General features: G+C 42.5%; 1 protein-coding gene across 3 annotated transcripts; it reads right to left on the bottom strand.

Annotated features, from left to right (window-relative positions):
* Nucleotides 1–368: 368 nt before the first annotated feature.
* znf219 (zinc finger protein 219) lies at nt 369–19,306 on the bottom strand. Of its 3 annotated transcripts, none has more exons than XM_067579451.1 (5): nt 19,103–19,306; nt 10,188–10,272; nt 7,556–9,896; nt 7,271–7,363; nt 369–5,767 (listed from the first exon to the last, which is right to left on the bottom strand). In XM_067579451.1, the coding sequence occupies exons 3-5, from the start codon at nt 9,891–9,893 to the stop codon at nt 4,551–4,553; spliced, it is 3,648 nt and encodes a 1,215-aa protein (XP_067435552.1). In that variant the 5' UTR covers nt 9,894–9,896; nt 10,188–10,272; nt 19,103–19,306; the 3' UTR covers nt 369–4,550. The 3 variants fall into 3 exon arrangements, with proteins under 3 accessions (XP_067435552.1, XP_067435550.1, XP_067435551.1); XM_067579449.1 differs by having other exon boundaries at nt 7,217–7,363; nt 19,103–19,304; XM_067579450.1 differs by having other exon boundaries at nt 7,217–7,363; nt 10,188–10,269; nt 19,103–19,304.
* Between the last annotated feature and the right edge of the window lie 1,537 nt (nt 19,307–20,843).

Genomic DNA, 20,843 nt, shown 5'->3' with positions numbered 1-20,843 from the left:
GGTTACCTTCATCCTCATTATTACAGTCATTCATTCATTAATTCTTTAGTCAAATTTTAACATCTTTAAACCAATTTCTATAACCTCTGCAGAAACAAAGTTCAAGGTGCAGGAGAAAAAAAAGGATGTCCCATTAGATTTTTCACCTTCCTGCAGTTCCGCTTTAGGCCACAAGAGGGCTTTCTATCTCCTAAATGTTGCGTTCACTCTGAGCACAAGCAGTTTGAAGAGGAACAAATTGGAATGTGCCATCCTTCTACAAGTATACATTACATGCAATATATAAAGAAACACATATAAAGATCTTTTTTGAAAACCTAAAAGAAAATGCCATCAAGGGTAGATAAACATGACAAAGAGACACCAGGTTATTTTGTTGGTGTTTATTTATTTCTAATGTGTTTTATTTTTATTTTTTTTTATCTGTCCACAAAGTCATATTAGTCACTACTATGTTAGATCAGTTTTCCCTCACTGCAATGGCAGTCAACTACACAAGAGCCCAAACCCAGCATGGCCCCCTCACCTCGCAAAGATTTGTCCTTTTAATGGTAAACAACACCTTCAAAGTGATCATACCTGTAGATACAGTACGCAGGATCAGTTCATCTGAAGTTATCCTTTTGGTGAAATGATCTGATTCACAATCAGGAGATAAGGTGCAATTTTCATATATATTTGAAGAATCACAAGGGAGCTAAGTTGAAAGTACGTGCAAATGTGAAGGGATAGTTCGTTTAGTGGAGAATTTTTTAATGTTTGCCTAGTCAAACTCAAGGATGCCTTTTATTTCTTTTTGGGAGTTTTGAAGGTAGTTAGTTGAATAGTGAGCTCAGCCTTAATGGATGTCTATGGATGCTCAGTAGGAGCTCCTCTCAAAAAGGGGGAAATACACCTTCAACACTGAAGGTTTGCATATAGCAGCACTAACAAATTGTCTTAACCACAATACTTTTTTTTGGAAATTTTCATTTTCATATTCATCCAAAGTGGCTGGGGGCTCTTGAAAACAAAATCCAAAGTTTGATTACAGTGTAAATTCTCAATTAACAGTACAACGTGCAACTCTACAAATGCACTGCGATATATTGTGCGGTTCAGTTAAACCAGCTGTCCATCTATACAAAAGTACAAATGTGTATTTCTTCACTTTTGAAAAGAGACACTACTTCTCCCACTGACATCCATGAGGTAATTATATACTTTCACACTGCTTGCAAAAAAATGAAAAGGCACCTGTGAGTTTTCTGACTTTATATTAATTGGCAAAAGAGTAAATTTACCAAAAAATCAAACTAAACCTTCAAGAGAGAAAAAATATTGACTTTTAAGTGCTATCTCAGTCTTTCAAAGATGATTTTTTTTTCTCCGTGCAGATTTGGAGTTTGAGTCGAAGGCTACATTTTTACATTCAAATCTCCAGAGAAGAATGCTTCTTAAACAAAGGGTCTATTTTGAAAATCTCTCATCACCGAGGAAATTGTTGTCATTAGACATCTAGAATGATTGGCAGGCCGTTTTATTCCCATCTGCCTGTGGGAGGAGTAGAAGGGACCATCACTCAGGTTTGTGCTCTCATTAAAAAAACACAACATCTCTAGTGCTATCTGTACAACATTCAACAACACATTTCTCTTTTTTTTGTTGTTTTTTTAACCATAATGCCAAAAACAATAATAATTATCATTATAAGAAGAGCATTTTTCCATCTCAACGGCATTGAACAAACACCACATAAACTGAAATAAAAATCTAATAAAGGCCTCAATACCAGATAGTACACGTCACCTTCAAGTGGTGCTAGAGATAGACAGTTTTACGGACAAGAGAGGGACATAGAGGAAGAGCAAGCATGAGAGAAAGAAAGGGGAGGAAGGTCAAGAAAAAGGATATGAGAAGACGGCAAAGGAAAAAGAGAGGAAAGGTGAATTATTATGTTTTATCAAGTTGATATATGCTTTAGTGTCACATCAGACATGTTTTGGCACCTCATGAAATTAAATATAATATTTATTAGTCTTAGACTTGGGCTTTGGTTTACCAAGGGTTAGTATTAAGACCGAAAGTATTCTAACCCTACATCTATAATGATTTTTTTGACTTGTCTAAGGGTTAGGTAGTCCATTCTTTCAAGCCTCTAGCCATGCTAGAATGTTTTAAGGCCTAGTGACCTTGTTTAAGGCCGAATGGGCCCGAACAGTAGGAGAGAAATCTGGTACAGTATGAAAACAGCTTCCCCCAGGAGATAGGGGTCAGGAGGTAAAGACACGAGAAAAAGATTAGGAAAACGGGCCGAGGTGATGAAGGAGAAGAGTAGAGGAAGAAAAGGAGGTGGAAGGACAGAGAGGAAGAAAGAGTGTATGTAGAAATAGGCTAAGTGCTTTTGGTGAGTTTTACAAAATACACCAGGAAGTGCTTGAAACAGAAGGCACGGTGGCATTGACAGTAGTTGTTAAGGAGACACCACTAAGGGACTTTCACTACAAAACTCATAAGGTGCTCTAAAAAAGAACTTAAAACACATTAATGCACATTATGGTGTGGTTGCAATCAATGGATACCCCATCAAAAACAGTCCAGGAGGGATAAATAGTGGTTGTTAACCAGTGTTAAAGGCATTTTTTTTCTAAATATACCCTCTAACCACGAGAATTTGGGATAGGAGATGAACTGTGAACTTTCTTTAACAACCAGTTCAATGGTTGGATATTTGATACACTACTCAACTGATTGATAATCGATAGGGTTATTCCATTGAAACCACAGCTTTACACATTTAAAACAGCAACCGAAAGTGACAACTTCCATTGAAAAAACGTTTGGTCTATCGATAAAGTCAAAATAAAAACAACTACTTTGGGAACTCAAACCTTGCACAGTGCTCTGTATAGACATTCCAACTAGTCTTAGCTCACAAACATTATAATCAATATTACCTATATTGATAACCTTTTTCTGTAAGCATCTTGAAATGAAAATAAACAAAAGTCTGCTTTTTTTTTTCTTCCTTTCTTGCCTTTACAAAAGCTACACATATTCTACTGGGATGTCTATGCATTTGTTAGTGTTTTAATAATTACTCCTACCATTGTCTTTTCTTTTCTTATAAAAAAGAAGAAGAGAGGGAATCTACTCATCTAAAAGACACCATACCCCGAGAGTACAGTTTGTATCTCAGATTTAGTCCTGTTTGGCAGGAATACTGCTTTCTTTTTCATTCATTACCTTGTATCTTCTCTCCTATGGAGAAAAAGGGAAATTGTTCCTTTTTATTGACACAGTTGTCTCAGTCTCTTAAAAAGGTGAGTCAGTTGATTGTGTTCAGGGGCTCGAACGACATCCCTACAGCCCTCAAACAGACTCCCACTCTGTGTTCTCTCCTTTTTCACGCATCTATGATGACCTTGAGTTGCCTTGGCAAACCCACCTGCATCCGACACCATTGTAAACACTGAATGTTGAACTGTGACCCCTTTTTATCACCCAGCCTTTGACCTTTTTCATCACATTTTACATTATGTATCTGACCTACTTTTTTTGTTTTCAGTTTACTTTTCAAGCTGGGCCATAAGCGGCTGCTGTCTGTATCAAGGACATCACGCTACGTTGTAGCATTTCTTTTACGACTTAACTATTCACAACACCCTAGAATCACAAATATACTTGTACTTAAATTGTTTTAAACTGTATATTCAGATAAAATGAATGACCTATCAGAGCCTCGAGGCGCAAGAATAGCGGAGACTCTCTTGACAACATACATGAACAGGCACTAACTGAAAAAGAAAAAAAAAATATTACAAACTTTTCTTTCACTTTTTCCTTAGGACAATCCTCTAGAAACACTTTTCAGACAAACAAGGCAGTAATATATAGTTGAGGGAAAGCACACGGTCTGCAATAGTTACCTCATGCTTTAAATGAATACCAAATAGCTTGGCTGAGGTTTACAGCTTGAAACTTTTCTGGACTAAACTTTCCTCCATTTCTGTATGAGTTGAAGAGGAACTTGAAGTTTTGAGGTTTCAAACTGTTAATTGGTCAGTCAGGAGAACTTCTCTTCACAGCTGGCTTCAACAGTATAGTAGTCTGGGATATACAGTCCATTATAAGTGTTGAATAAATGCATGACTCTGGAATGATGCAGGATTGTATACATGTTTCTTTCACTTATCAAATTGGAGTCCATCTTAAAAATCCATCTCGGAGTGAAGCATGAAAACAAAAATGGGATAGAAAAAGTGGCCTAAAAGTCCTGAAAAGATGCATCCATGCTCTTTTGTACAGGGAGTCAGAAGTCAGAACTGAAGTAGACAAAAAATGTCAGCGGCAACATAACTGCTGTGATTTTTCTCTCTATCCTTTTCATAACTCTCTGAAACATCAGGAGTCAAGAATCATCCTCTATTCAGAAATGAAAGCATAAAGGGGCAAATATTCACTTAACTTTAAACCCCTTTTCTTTCTATAAAGCTTCCCACCCCTTCTTCAATTCTTGAAGTGTAGTTGAACCAAACTCTCAAATTTAAAGGGTGTCATCCAATATGATTCTAATCTGTTAAGACTCTTTCCTCCTCTCCCACCATGTGGTTGGAGCTCAGGACTGGTGAAAGAGTGAGGGACATCCTCAGATCCTGGTCCGGTCCTGGTGAATCCTCCAGACTGCTATTCTCTAAATTCTCTTCCAATTCCTCCTCTTGGTCTTCCTCATCTTCTTCTATCTTCCCCTTGAGATCCAGACCATCACTTAAAGTCTTGGATACTGAAGCCAAGTTGGAGTCTGGGTGGTCAAGGCCATCAACCAGATGTTCTGTTGCATCCTGACAGAGCCCATTGAGGGTCTGGGCCTGGGTTGAGGACCATTCCCCCATGGGGGACTGGGACTCAACCTCACTCAAATGCCTCCATATGCCATGGGAGTCAAGTTCAGAATGATCGATCCGGGGCATTGTGGCCTTCGGGGCTCTGTCATCATCTAAGGTGGTCGTAGAGCCCCTTTTGCGTCTGGACTTACTGGTGTGATTGACCTGAAGATGCATGGCCATCAGCTCTGCTGAGGATGTACGGAAAGGGCAGAACAAACATTGGCTCAGTTTGACCCCTGTTGAACTATCCCCTCCCCCATCACCACCACCAACAATTCCTCCTTCCCCTACGCTAATGACTCCATCCTCTTCCATCCCTCCGAGGCCAGGAGAGGGACGACGGGACAGATCCAGGGGTTCAAACCCACCCTCTTGAGTTGAAGATGCAGGTCCTTCCTTGTCACTCGACGGCTGAACCATTCGGCTAGTGGTAAGGGGTTTACGTCTGGACACTTTGGGGGCCTTCGGTGGGGGAGACTCCCTGATCCAGCTTCCTTCCATTCCACCTTGGTAAAGTGCTCCCATCACCCCAGACAAATACCTGTACTGGGTCTCCAAGTCAACATCCCTTAGAGCTGCCAAGGCCTTCCGATGCTCTCGCTGGTCTGGAAGCCCCAGGAGCCAAGACTGCTGGCTTGGCCTCGATGTGGGGGTGTCGGTTGGGCCTCGGTTTACTGGGCAGTGATTGGGTTGGGATCGGCGCTGCTTGACCAGCCCAGAGGTTCCAGATGTGAGACTGTTGATAGTGGAGGTGAGACCAGTGGAGGAGGAATTGGAGGAAGAATTGGAGGAGGCTGACAAGGCATTGCGTTGCTCCCTGTGGTGCCGCTGAAGGTGATACTTCAGTGAGCCAGACTGGGTACCCGCATAGTCACAGTGGGGGCATTTGTAGGGTCTCTCACCTGGAGGAAATAAGATTAACAAAATAAGACTGGAGAAATGGCATTGGAGTGCGCCTAATGGTGCAACATACATCAACTGATAAAAAAGTAGATGAATATGCAGGCTGCAAAAAAAAGTGTATGAAGACTGAAAGAAAAGCTGCCGAGGTGTAGTGTAAGTGATTTTGCATGTTTTGGTTCATTTACTACAAATCACCACTGTAAACTTCACAGGTGTAGTTTCAAGAGTCTGCTAATAGATTTTCATACTATACAGAAATTAATGCAAGGCAATGACTGCCTGGAAAGTGGAAAGTCAGGATAAAAGATTAAAAAATCTGAAAGATTAGCATTCTTTGTGAATGGTTATCAGTTATATTTAAGGAGCTTAAACTAGCAAAATCACTGACATAGTCCTGAACACTGTTGAGTGGGAGATGTAGTTACACATTTTAAAGGGAGATGGCAGTATTCCATCACTGATTAAAAATTACACTGTTGGCAAAGATAAAGAGGAGGGGGCATCATGCTGGAAGCATATCAAGAGCAGGAAATGTATTACCTATGAAAAGCGTAAATGATCTTATTCACATGAACAAAAAAACTGATCACACAAGGATAACGCTGCTCTATCAGTAAATGCAGATGTACATGTAGAAGTATGAACAAAGATTGTGATGCTGAGGCAAACATAATAATGGAATAAAAGCCTCAAGGGACAATAATATTCTCAAGACGACAGTAATATCAAGAGAGTATTATTATAATTTGATGCCTTCATTTAAATTACTGACCATGTGGTAATCACTTGATGGCAAGAAGAAGCAATAGTGCATGAGAGCTGTATGCTATCTTAAATAATATAGCTGTGATGTGTCTTTTTGACAGTCAGAATAAGGTCAGAGAATATGAATCTCAGAAAGATTAAAGGCAAAAATTGTTATTATGGAGTTATCTGTGAGTATTTATTTAATGTCATAGTGTTATGACATCAAGAATCAGTATTCTTCATCTAAAAAACATATAATACATGGCTAAGTCATTTTAATTTGCACAATTTACAGTTAAAATCCAGTTAAAGAAAAAAAGTACAATTTAGTTCATGGGAAAAATGTTTCCTGTGCCTTTTTCTGGGGAGAGGTTAAAGGCTAGTGAGAGAGGTGAGATTTTACCTGGTTTAATCCCTGGAATGGCTTGACAAATCAGATTGGAAAAGTGAATTTGCAAGGTTCTTACTGTCTTCAGATCTACTGCTAATATACCATTGAGCAAAGCACTTAACCAAGAGTTGCTCCAGAGGAGCTGCTCAGTTGCCTGCAGTAGAGGGCTATGATTAGTGCTGGCCAGTTATCTGGAGTGAGTATATAAAAAAGGTAGTGCTGCAAAAGTGATGCTCAGTGAAACCTTTCCAGGGATTTATAAAGGTTGAAAAAGTAAACGTGGTTTATTAGACTCACAGCATTTTCTCACCTGTGTGAACTCTCAGGTGCACTTTGAGATGGTGTGATGAACGGAAGGCTTTACCACAGTAGGGGCAGTCTTTTATCCCTCTGCCACGCACTCGCTCCCTGGTGGGAACTGACGGTATGGAGGAAAGTGCTGTCATACCATTTTCTCCTGCAAGTGGAAAAAATGTAAAGATAACAACTGGTGTGAGGGGCCTCACAGAGGCTTTTATTTACAACAGAAAAGCAATATGAAAAGAATATACCTTGTGATAATAACACCCTTTTTACTGAAACCCCATATGAGCAAACAAACATAACTAAACCCAAAATGCTAAGTAGAAAAAAGTGGATGTGATTGTACCTTTGAAGCTTGAGATGACAGAGTGAAACCCTGTAGCTGCTCCTGCTTGTTGTGATCCACCACTGTGCAGTTTAGATTCCTGTCTCAGGTCTCCTGTTTGTTGGGATCCACCACTGTGCAGCTGAGATTCACCACTGCCTCTTCCAAGGCCTGCTCCTCTACGACTAACACTCCCCTCTTCCTCACTACCACCTCCTTTCTGGGGCTTCTGAGTGTGAACACGAGCATGAACCACCACCTGCTGCAAGCTGCGGAATAGCTTTCCACAGTCTGGGCATTCCCATGGCCCTCCTGCTCCTGCAGACTCCTCTCTTGGATCCAGGCCTCCAAGGTAGGCTCTAACTTGATCGGCCTCTGTTATCACAGAGCTCCGACCTGGGCCTCGCTGGCCTTGCTGCTGACCTCGCTGAGGGGGCCTGTGCTGCTGTTGCTGAGCTACTGCAAGACTGCGAGCCACCAGCTGCCACCAAGTTGCCTGGTCCCCTCCCTCAGATACTGATGCTGTGGTGTCACCTGTGCCCCCTCCTCTAGTTGCTCCCCCTCCTCTCCCTGGATCCCCTCCTCCTGAGCCACCAATGCTGCCACCACCACCATTTCCCATCTCTGCCACCTGAGCCACAGCTTGGAGTCTCTCCATGCAGCTGGCCCCACTGCCATCACTAGGCAGCCCCAGGTAGCCCAGGATGGCTGACTTGCTTGAGCCCATCCCCATTCTGCCTCCAGTGTCCCTGTCTGATCTTCCTTGTCCACCTCTGCCACTTCCTCGTTGGGCCAAAAGGAGGCTGGAGTAGAGGGCATTGAGAGACTGATTACTTGCAGAGCCTTTGGCTTGCTGCTCAGCACCTCCTGGTCCCCCAAGGGTTCCCAGCCCGGCTTTCAATCCAAGTTTGTTGAGATGTACTTTCATGTGGTTTTTGAGGAACCAAGGCTCCTTGAAGCCACGGCCGCATACCTGGCACTTATGGTCCAAGGAGTCTTTGTGCTTTCGCATGTGTCCCTTAAGGAACCAAGACTGGGTAAACCGCTGTCCACAAGTATCACAGCGAAATGCTGGCAGTGAGGGGGATGCAGTTACTGTTGTGGCTGATGTCATCTGTGGGGTACTTGGGGCTGGGGCTGGGGTATGGGTTGGGGTGGGCACAGGAGTGTCAGGGTTTGCAATGATTGGCCTGGAATTGAAGGCCGGGGGCACAACAGGTACCTCAGGGGAAGGGTGGCACTCTTGCAAGTGAGATGCCAAGCTCTCTTCTTGGCTGGCAGAGAAAGGACAAAGAGTGCATTTATACGGGTTGTGGAGAATGCGGACATGGCGCGCCAACTCCGAAGCTGTACGGAATTTTCCTTTGCAGGCATGACAGCGAAACGTAGGCGCCATTAGAGTAGACGCAGCCTCCCCAATGGTAGAAGGATTAGAAGAATAGGGAGAGGTCACAGAAACAGGGTCCTCAGTAAGTGGAGGGGTCAATGGTGTGCTCTCATCCAGCAGAAAGTGTGGATTCTGGTCTGTCTGTAGCTCATCATCTAGACCTTTGACCTCACCATCGACATCCTCTTCTTCTGTGAGATGCTGGATGAGAGTCCCTGGCAGTAAACGCTGGTTGGAGTGACTTCGGTGGTTTTGGATTATATCCTTGTGGTTCTGTCGAACCTTGAGGTGCTGCTTTAGGGGTGCTGAGGGGAGTCCAGTCCGGTAGAGGGCTGAAGCTCGGCGGTCCCGGTCCAGACTGTGAGCTCGAGCATGAAGAGACAAAATGCTTTGGAATCTGAATCTCTTCCCGCACACATGACAGGGAAACCTGAGCGCAGGCCCTGATGAGGCCCCTCCTACTCCAGGTATTGCCCTGGTAACAGTGTCCTTCTGGAAGAGCTGGAGGTCCAGCTCATCACTGCAGTTTCCGCTCTGCCCTGATGAAAGGGCCAGTTCCAGAGCTCCAAACCCGAGGAGTGGTGCCGACGGTGTGGCTGGGGGAGAGGAGTCCAAACAAGGGCTGCATCCAGCCTCTTGTCCCCCTCCTCCTGGGAACAAAGCCACTGCCGGGGTTGGGGATGGAGGAACTCCATCCAGTTCTTCCTCATCATCTTCTTCATCAACATCGTGGTGATTGTTATTATTGTCCTCATGGAGGGGGAAGGGAGAGAGGGGGAAATAAGGCGTGGTGTCCGGGCTCTGAGGGGAAGGTTCGGGGCTGTGAATGGGCAGGACAACAGGGCTGTTAGGTAGAGAGAGCTGAGTGTGAAGAGAGGAAGCCTGGGGGCTGTGGTCCAGGGATGGCAGTGTTGGGGGAGACTGGGGCTGCTCACAAGAAAGAGACAACACACATTCTGGCGGAGAATCCATCCTCTATCAGTACAAAACACAGACAGAGAAGGACAGAGACAGATAGTGAGTGAGACTGATGACTTTAGAGGAGTTACAACTTTAAAAACCTAGAGAAAAGGTTAAATTAGCATGTTGTGCATAATTCTCTTTAACTGTAAGATGATATTGGCCAAATTTGGAAAATAGTCAAAAAGAAGACATAATGAATGGTCAATGGTATTAGTGTGTATTAGTGTGTTTAACAAGTCCATATGCCTATATATGAATGCAGGTGTATATGCAGGAGTGTGTATGAGAACAGAAAAGAATTACCAGCAGCGTGTGTGGTGTTATGCCATTCTTTAGTGTCTTGGCTGAGGTGGGACACACATCTGTGGCAGCCTCCTCCTTTGACCTTCTGCGGACAAAAACGACAAAAACATCAAAAAGCAATTAATGATTGCATGATGACAAATGAGAAACTTCACTTAAATATGAGTTATGAGTTACATGTAACAATTATTGTATTTAAAATTAAGTCGTTGCCTGTTTTTAAAAAAGAAAACACATTTTTATCACATCATTGATGCTTTTATCCAACTAAAGACTTTAAGTAAATTAACGATATCAATGTCACTGTAGGCGTAAATGCTTTTGAAATATTAAGCGATGAACTGCAGGTAGCAGATTTTCGTCAAACAGGATAAAAAGCAATTTGCACTCACACTCTGACTGAGACTCTTTTCTGTGTATTCCATCATAAATGCTAATGGCAGAGAATCAAATGCATACTCATTATAATACCGTTTTGAATGTGTTTTAATGCATGTAAATGTTTAGTACAAAGCAAATCTTTATTTGATCTTCATTTACTCTTCAGTCTGCGTAGGTGTATGCTTGCGCTTGAATGTGTAACAGGTGTGCACCTGTTCTGCCTCCTGCATGTGTTCACAATGCACTCCAGCATACTGTTAGCACATATGGGATGATTAGCCGGAGTGTGAATGTGCATCAGTGTGTTTCTTTATGTGTGTGTGTGTGTGTGTGTGTGTGTGTGTGTCAGTCTGTGTTTAGGAATTAAGGGCACCAACACAGGACATGGACTGTCCCAAACAGGATGGGCGCGAGATGTTTTGACTTCCCCACACACCCTTCCTGTACACTCATACAGTAGCAGCTTTTGGCTTAAATCAGGACTGTACACACATACATGCACATACACATGCACACATACAGTGTGTCTGCACTTATGCACAGCAATATTTATAAAAATTATTGCCTGGGTGTGGCACCTTTGACCCATACACTGCTTACTCATAGTTAAGTAATGTACAAATGTAAGCTTATTCTACTGTTGTGTTTGTATTGCAACCATCACTCAAGATAACAGAGTCAGCTAAAATGTAAAGTGTGATATACAGAATATTGAACACATAAGCATTTGGCCAAGCGTGCTCACACACCCAAATATTTTGAGTGCACAGCAGTTTGCATCAGACTGGATTTATGCACATCGGCTGTTTTTGTCCGTCATTTGGTAGAGTTGAGAAGCAGCAGAGGCACCCACAACAAAACAAAAGGTCATCAATCATTGTGGCAAAACAATGGAACATCTGTGTTTGCAGGTGTGTCGTCCATATTTGTGTTCACGCGGCAGTATGGTCACATATGTGTTTATATGATCTGTTGGGTTTGTTTATGTATGTGTGTGCGTATGTGAGTGAGTCTGGATGACAAAGAGATTCTCGTGTAGCCAGTTGACATTTTAGCTCAGCTATGACTCACAGGGATATCACACCATATCAATCACATAAACACACAACCATAGACATACACACGCACGCACACACACACACACACACACACATTCACACAGAGTCCTTTCTTAATCCATTATTATTGTTCTTTCTCTCACTGTCTTCCTTTCTCTTCTGTCTTTCTTGCTCTCCCTGATTCATACTCCTCCCATCCCCCTCTCATTCTCTCGCTCCCTCCCTCTGTCTATTATTCACTAATTTTCTTTCATTCTCTCCCTCTCTCTTTCTTTCTCTCCTGCAGTGTTGCCAGTTGGCAGAGTGCCAGGGAATGCTGATATCAGCTGGTAGATTGGGCCCTGCCAACATGGCGAAGAGCAAAAATGAGAAAGGAGGCAGACAGAGAAAAAGAAAGAGAGAGACGGAGAGAACATATAGTGCACTTACAAACTAGGCAGCTTAAAAAAAATATATAGTCAGAAGCCATGTGATTGAAATGATTTAATGTGATTGCCAACAATGTGTTGAGGGGGAAAAGGGGGGAGAAAAATAAAAAAAACATAAAGAGGCAGACATGCTTGAACAGAGAATAGGAGAGATATAAGAGTGGTGAAGTGGCAGGCTGGGGCATAACATGAAGAGAGAACAACAGATTTAAAAATCATTTGAAAAGTCAACACACAGAAATATACATCCAGACAGACACAGAGAGAGAGAGAGATACAGAAAGAGAAAAGACAGAAAAAAAGGAGTCTGGCTATCTAAATGTATCTGCAGCAGTGTTAAGTCTGATGGCATTATCATATGAATATCACCATCACAATGCATTGTTCCACCGTGACGGTGGCTGTCGCCAACCACCGGCCCTGTCATGCCAATAAAGAAAATTTGGATAGATGGAGAGAAGGAGATAAGGTGCAGCAAAGGATGCAGGGAAGGGGGTTGGGGCAGAAGAGGGACAAATCAGATTGGAGTCTGGTGGAGCAGAAGCACATAAAATCCAGGTGTAAATGAACCGAGAAACATACTGAAGAACCAGTCACCTAAACCACCTTTGGATGCGGTCGGAGACACGTTCGCTCACATTATCAACAAATGCAATTCATTCCCAATCTGCAAATGAAATAACGTGAATACTGTATCTGAATCAGATTCAGAATCATGGAAATGTTTTTTTTTTTTTCATGCCAGGTGCAAGCGTGAATCACCTAAATCATATAGTCAACATTGACGTATGATTCGTGTTGATACCAGATACAAAAAGTGTGGGGGGAAAAAAAAAACTGGATTTTCCTGCCACTTTTCACCATCGCCCTTTTTTTCTCTGACCCTGAAACTTGCAGCGTACACGCGGCGACGTAACATTGCAATTCACACGGTAATGACAGCTTAAAAGCATATCGTTGTTGTGTTAAGCATTGCCATGATGTTGTCATTACAGTAATTGCAGTTTAACATTGTGGGCACTGAGATAACTAATTTTGAAGTACTGAATTACCTTCACTGGAAACCTTCACTTGTTTTTATGACAAGAGGTCAGTATTTCAACTTTCTTTTTACGAAACCCCATCCTAAAAAAAAACACACAGCATTTTATTAATACTGATAATTAATCCTGCACTTGTGTCATAAGGTGTGTGTGCATAGAAGGGGGGTGGGGTGGGGTGGGGGGGGGGTTGCTGAGTCATACATCATATCCCTGATAAATAGTTGCCAAGGGAGTAGGAGCACAATATGTTCAGACAAGTTTATTTTGGGGGGTTTTGATGTCATTGTGTAAATATTCACTGCAGTTTTATTGTGTGCAGGTCTGTACATGCCGGCGAGCTACACATTATAATTGTAAATGTGAGGGTGTGAACACCTTCGTTTTTTTTAATAAAGTGTGTGTGTGTGTGTGTGTAGGCAGGAAGTACTATATCTGCTCAGCTTTACCGTAATGACATGAGTGCATATGTATGTTATAGGCTTTGTAGTATGAGTGTGTACATCCGTTTCCTGTAACACTCACGTTTATTTTCTAGGTTGTCCTTTATAGCCTAGCGAGTTTTTTTGTGTGTGTATATGTTGCACATGTACCTAAAAATAGGCATCTTTAAGGTCTGAGGCCTGGGCCTTTAGGGCATAAAGTAAATTGTGTGAAGCAGTGTGTGTGTGTGTGTGTGTGTGTGTGTGTGTGTGTGTGTGTGTGTGTGTGTGTGTGTGTGCGCGTCTTCGAATCCTTACAAGTGTATATTTCTTCATGCTGTATTACTTGAACTCTCATGTGATGAAGTGAGTGCGAGGTGAGGTATCCTTTGGGGATAAGTGGGTGTATGATAGACTGACCGCAAAAAAAAAAAATGTGTATGAAAGAGGGGATAAGCGATAGCGGAGGAAAGAGAGGGGAGTCTGCTCTCTGTGCGGTACTGTATAATTTGGTCCTGTGGTTTTTATCGCGTGCTCACGTGGCGAACATCCCCACAGACAGTATTCATTTCCTTTAGTTCACCTTTCCCTGAACCCCCTGCTTCACTCTCTGCTTTGCTCCAACTTTGTCTGGCTTGCGCTCTCCCCTCCCCTCATCTTCAGCTTCAGCAGTGATAAGATGAGTGTAAAGATTTGACTGGTTTCCTCCTTGTAAAGAAATTTTGTATCTTTTTTTAGTTTGGGAATGGGTCTTAAGGGCCCACTCCTGCCTGAGAAACAAAAACTAAAGGCTCTCACGGTGCTGTCGGTTAAAAGTGTCAATCAAATGGCAAGAGATTGGCATGTGGGTGACCTTTCTGATAGATATGTTGTGAGCTAGATGAAGAAAACGTTGTGTGAAAAGGCTACATTCGGCCCAAGACTCTCAATCTGTCCTCAGCTCTTTCATCTTTTCCTAGATCTGGGGAGGGCACCAGCAAAAAAATTTGAGAAAAAACAATTCCTAACCTTTATCTACCACTTTCTGCTACTCCCTTCTGCTTTGTTCTATTTCTTCCTGTCCAAACTTACCACTTCATTTTTTTTTTACTCCTCTACCTCTCCCTTACTCTCAAGCTGTTGCTCCTGCTCCTTCTGAATGAATTCCTCCTCCAAAGCACCGAACTGGGAGTGACGTGACGGTGCCAGATCTGAGCAAGCGAGTATGAACGTTGGAAACATCACAGCATCTCGGGCGACGAAAACGAGGCTCTCGCTCCAAGTCATACGGGCCGCGCTGCGTCTAAAGCAATGAGCGGAAGCGCCGAGAAGCTCGACTGACTCGTCTGATACAGGATTACAAGACGGGAGCCTTAAAAGAAGAATTGGTTTGGCGCATGCAAATGTCATAAGCAAATCATTGGATGTGTTCTTCCTAAAAGGGTTATCTGTGCACATTCAGGGATCACCTGAAGGAGCTGAGAGAAAAGCAAAGGAAGGAGCAATTATGCATCCCGCAGGTGAAACAAAATACCTACATTACTAGTTTTTCCTAGTCAAAAATTCAAATGTGTACTGAAAACTGTCAATCAAATCGACCCACAGGCTGCAGGCATGCTGACTCTACACTGTGACCTCCTTATGGAATAAATGTATCACATATATCAGACGTGAGCACCTTTAAGAGCCTACTATAGAAAAAAAATAGTAATTGTAGGCACAGCTTGATTCTTTATTCACCCTGGGGAAATTTGCAGAACATGTGTTCTCCTTCTTAGTAACACCTTTCTTTACACACACTCAGTTACACCCTTATATATATATCGGAGCGCCTCTTGGTGTAATTTAGGTAATGCCTTGCTCAAGGGCACCTTGACAGTGTGTGTACAAGGTTGGAGGGTAACTTGAGGGTAAAGGTGAGGATATACTCAAAAAGAACTTTGAAAAGATGTGTTGTGCGACCGTGTTGGATGGCAAACATGCCATCACGGAGAGGGGTGAAGAGACGGGAAAATCGTTTAAATACGGGGATAACTGCGCATGCTTTCGGACAGTCTCTCTCGGAAGGCCATCATAGTGTTGTGTCTTGTTTTTGCACATATGAAAAGTTGCAGGAATAAAGAGATCTTGGGAGATAACTTGTTTACTTTTCTCGCCTCTGCCCGCCTGTCCAATTGCTGCGTGAAGTGGCGGACGTGCGGGTTGGTTGCGGGAAAGTTACAGATATTGTCTATTTCGTCATGGAAAAGATGTGTGAGGATGTGGTTTCAGATGCTGTTCGACCACCTGACAAGCGTTTCCGTTGGAGCATACTGATACCTTAATACCTTTAACTATCATACAAGGAGTACCACTGAATCAGAGCTCCCTTTACTTTTATTAACTTGTCTGAGAAAGACCTGAGGAAGCTTCTGTGCGCGGATACTCCTTGATTTGTAGATTGTTTTTATGTATCCAGCACTTATCCCGCTTAGATTTTCGGATGTGCGCACAACTACTCTGTTTCATTGCCTTTATACCTTCAGCCAGTCTAACAAACCTTTAGGCTTCCTCTGCTTAACATCTCTTGATGATCAGAGTGCTCCAGTACTATCTTTTGCTTGACCTGCTGTTTTAAATCACAGCGGGCCTTCCTTCTACTGCTGTGACCTGCTTAGCTTGTGTTGCCGCCTAAAATTATGATTTTAGTTGGTCAAAAGGAGGGAAAAAAAAGGAGGGGAAGTAAACTATCTACAGTACCTGTCCACCTCTTTGGTAAAATCGGTTTAAAACTGGTCTGAGAACTCAATACCGAGTGGTGTACTATTTAAGTAAGATCCTAATGCTCTAAATACACACTAATCCCGAGCAGCCAGCGGAACTCTCAACAGTCTCAAAATGTCACAATGCAGTAGATTCTCTCTAACTGAGGGCAAGCAGGTGCCTCTCCCGCAGCGCACTAATGACCCAATTATATCAATCAGAAGCCTTGATTGGTGCTACACTCCTCTCCCTTTTACTTTCTCTCCCTCTGTCTTTCTGTCTGTTTCTCCCTCACGTACAATCTCTTCCCCAAGAGCCACCTGGATGGGGTGTATGTGCCCCCTCAAGTGCGGTACAGTACGTGCAAAGATGGGGAGGAGGAGGCGGCGTTGATGGTGGTAGTGGAGGAGGAGGATACTACTTGAAGCAGAGGAGAGAGAGAGAGAGAGAGAGAGGCCTGAATGAAGCGAAATCCATTAGACCCTTTTTAACATATAGGGTCAGTGTTTCATATTCATTAGGTTCCTGATGAGCATTTGCAAGGTTTTAACATGAAATCATCATTTTGTGTCTAAAAGTAGGCAACCTGTAGGGCTGGAGGGTGGGGGGGGGGGGAGTCTTTTCATGTTTAAATGTTAACCAGGTGATAAAATATTACTTTGAGATGCTCATCTTACAGTCAGACTGGACAAAGTCAGTTTTAATAGCGTCAGCGATGAGTAAAAGTCACTCTAGTAGGTAATAGTCACAATTAATTCCAATAAAAATGTATATAGTTTCCACATTTTACTCTTAATTTCCTTACAGGGAATATCCACCTTCAACTTGCATCTGTTTGATAAGAGATTTTTAAGATGATGTACAGTTTATGTTTCTGTCATTAAGAGAATATCATCCTAAAAACCTTTAAAAACGCACATTTTAAAAATGTATATAGAGTTTCAGGACCCTCCACAACATCCCTGGTTATAGGACAAACCAGCAATGTCAACCTACTTCCACCATGCACATGCTCTCAAAAGTGTGACATTTTGAGTGGATATAAAAATAGGGCATTTCAGGATCCCTAAACATATTCCATTGGATATAGAGAAGGCGACGGGAGTGTCTTTGGTCAACCCAGATGACACGTCTGCGCCTTATCTCAAGAGGAATTTCCTCCTCGCCCCTATGATGTGCGTCAATAACGTGCAACCATTTTCAGTCGCTCTTTCCCCTCTTCTCTCTCGCGGCCATCTCAATTAGAGGCACATTAATGAAATAAATAACCATCAACAAACAATGCACTAATAAACACCCCCACTAAAATGAGATTAACCCTGCCCGCAGATGGTGTCCGCGCACAATCCCGCTTCCAAAAAATGCGATTAAAAATCATAAACAGTGGGATATAGTTTGGAGAAGTCGGGGGGTGGCGTGTGTGTGTCATGTCAGCCTATCTATCGCTCTCTCCCCTGCTCCATTTTGTTCTTAAATTTTCTATACAAAAGATTAAGGGAGGGGAAAAGACGAGTGAGCGAGCAGGGAGCGGACGGGAGGAGAAAAAAAAGTGCCATCATGGATTTCATCTTGAATCCTCTGCCAATCTCCCAAACCGACATCAGTCCCAAAAGGCGACACAGTGTCCAAAAAACGCACATTTTTTTAAACCCAGCGTGAAAACCGGTAACTTATATTACAGAATACAATTTGGCAACACGCGTTTTGCACACACACGGCTACAGCGCTGCATGCCACACTTGCTATGCTACTTTCTGAGCTTGTAGACACTGGAGGTGATGTTAGGACAACTAAACGGATTGTAGTAAACATTGTAGTAAAAGGTGGAGAAAGTATAACGTTTATAAAGCACTATAATAGCCCGTGGGTGCGTTTTTGCGCACATCACAGATGGAAGTGGCGGTGCTTATCTCGAAAACAATACACTACACAATGCCTAATGTGTGTCCAACAAAAGAATTAGTCAAGCTAATCGCATCTACCTACAAATTACGCTTTGTAAATCAACTTGCTAACATGCAAAAATCCACTTTTACGCCTTGGACAATATGTCTGCGTCTTATCGAAATCCTCCGTTACGCACCGAGAACTTGTGCCTCTTTTGTAAAGCTACTTTTTCGGTCAAACGTCGTTTTTTCGGAGAGGTTAAAATGGGATCAAGAAGAAGAGGTCATAACGCTGCCTAATTTCAAACGGATTTCCTCGCGTGGGTAGATATGAGTAGCGTGCAGAACTTGGGTTAAAGTTACGCGAATTTTAAAAATACATCTTTAACCACTCCGAGTGACTTTTCGTGCACTTGCAACCATTTTAAAGTCGCGTTTAATTTCGAGTTGACTTGCCGAATCGACTTGTTTTAAATGTTAAACCGAGTATTTTCTACATCTGCGGGGAAACTGTGCATTTCTCCGGTTTTTTTTTTGTCATGTCACGGCTATAGGAGGCTCAGAGGCTGCATGCATGTCGGCCACGCGCGCACATACGCCGGCTTACATACATGACACACACGTAAAGTGGTCCGGAGCGCGCGGTTACATACATACATGCTTCATGCCAATCACTCACATGCACACACGCGCGCACACACACATCCAAACTGGAGATTAAAAAAAAAGAAAAAAAAAAAAAAAAGCGAAGTGGCCTGAAAAATTAAACACAACAACAACAACTATATTGGCCATTATCCCGTGTGTTGCTCGTGAAAAGGCAACAGCAATAAATCCAAAGATTTTGGAAATGTTTCATCACCGGTGTTTCATGCCACCATGCATAAAAGTGTATATGTAAACATGCTGGTAGATAAAATTTTACTAGATAAATCAAGATATAGGATATATGTTTAAAGTAAAGACTCAGTGTACTTACGGGAGAGGCGGCGAGGAGATTAATGACACGACACGTCATGATTACGTTTCACTTGAATTAAATACATTACGAGTTGGGAAAAAAATGGAAATCAGGGTTGTATACAAGCATACGCCGTTTCCCCCTCCCTCCTCCCTCCGTTTGGTCACCCTCTTCTCTCTCTCACTCTCTCCTCCTCCTTCTCCTCCTCCATCTCCCTTTCTTTTCCTTCTCCCCTTTCTCTCCTTTCTTCTTTGCATTTTTTTTCTCCCATTTATTGTACAGGAGTGAGTGAATAGGGAGAAGCAGAGGAGAAGTGGGAGGGAGAGTGATGTAGGTTGGAAATGTTAATTATAATCTCAGCACGGGCACCATTTTACAACGCTGTCATCTCTTCACATTTGTATCCTAAATATGGCATCTGGGGTGGCGGGGAGCTGACAGTTTAGAAAGACATTTTTTGGGGGGAGGAAGGAGAAAAAGAAGAAGCAGAAGAAGAAGAAGGAGAAGAAGAAGAAGAAGGGGGGAAAAAAGTTTCACACCATTTGAAGTGTGTTAAAAGTGATGACAGGGACAAGAGATGCCTTAAATGTTGTGGTGAACCACCCCGGAAGCACATGGCCACACAGAGGATGGGAAGATACAAAGTGCACATATTTGGATGTGGGGTTCCCAAAATAAGGTCTGGGGACCACCAGGAGGCCCCTTAGGGAGTTACAGGAGGTCCCCAGCAAAAAAAAAATAGCAGCAGTGGGAGAAGCACTCAAACTTTTTGAAGTAAAAGTTTCAGTATGAACAACTTGACCTTTGAGAATAAAATCATCAAAAGTTCAAGCACTCATTGTGAGTAATGGTTTCCACACACATGCCTTTTTTTCAGTTGCCAACTGCTTAGTCGTGACAGGTGCACATATCCTCATCTTATTTGTTCTGCCATGGTTTGGAGTGCTTTCTTGTACTACAATTTCCTTTTTATAATTTTCTTTACAACAATTTTAAAATAAATTTTTGGCCCCTAGAGGGCAGACGACCTCCAAAACAAGCTGCAAGACACACAGCCCTGACATATTGTTGTCTTATAAACTTGTTATGGTTAATGTGGCTGACCAATAATGAACTGATTCTACCTACATGTATTGTGTATCTATCCAAAACTTGATATATTGCATTTCTCTGTGCCAAAAACTATTAAAAACATGTCAGTGAGTTACACCTTTGCACTGGATGATATGTTCCTTCACCCCAAAGAGTTTTGGTCATGTTAGTTTGTTTAGAAACGGCTCCAAAGACGTATAACAGCGATCACGTTTTCAGTCTCCGGAGAGTAGTTCTTTGTAAGGCCGACACCACAGCAGAGAACGCGCTGGAACGTGGTGCCGTTTACAGAGCTTTGCTAGCTTGTTGTGCTACATATCACAACCTCTTGACTTTATAGTAAAGTTATTGACAATCTACAATGTTGTACAAAAGTCAAGAGGTTGTGATATGTAGCACAACAAGCTAGCAAAGCTCTGTAAACCGAACTGCATTCTTGCATAATGGCCTTACATGGAAATACTCTCTAGAGACTGAAAACGTGATTTGTCGACAATTAGAAAATTATAGAAAATCACCGACCATGTCCTTAAAGTCAGATATTTAGCTCTTTTTTTTAGCTTGTTAGTCCACCAACTTCCAAGAAAAATATCTTTTGCTGTTAGATTTTTTTACTCTCTTCACCAGCTGGTCACTAATGCGTCTGTCTGCTGGGTTTATGCTGGGC

Source organism: Thunnus thynnus, chromosome 22 (genome assembly GCF_963924715.1).
Source record: "Thunnus thynnus chromosome 22, fThuThy2.1, whole genome shotgun sequence".
NCBI classification, from domain to species: domain Eukaryota; kingdom Metazoa; phylum Chordata; class Actinopteri; order Scombriformes; family Scombridae; genus Thunnus; species Thunnus thynnus.
This window is presented reverse-complemented; position numbering and strand designations above follow the sequence as displayed.

Coding starts and splice junctions, on each gene's coding strand:
- znf219 (XM_067579449.1), bottom strand. CDS start 9,893: ATGGATTCTCCGCCAGAATGTGTGTTGTCTCTTTCTTGTGAGCAGCCC. Junction 7,364..7,555: donor TGTCATCTCAAGCTTCAAAG/GTACAATCACAT, acceptor TTCCACTTGCAG/GAGAAAATGGTATGACAGCA. Junction 5,768..7,216: donor GCACCTGAGAGTTCACACAG/GTGAGAAAATGC, acceptor TATTTCCTCCAG/GTGAGAGACCCTACAAATGC.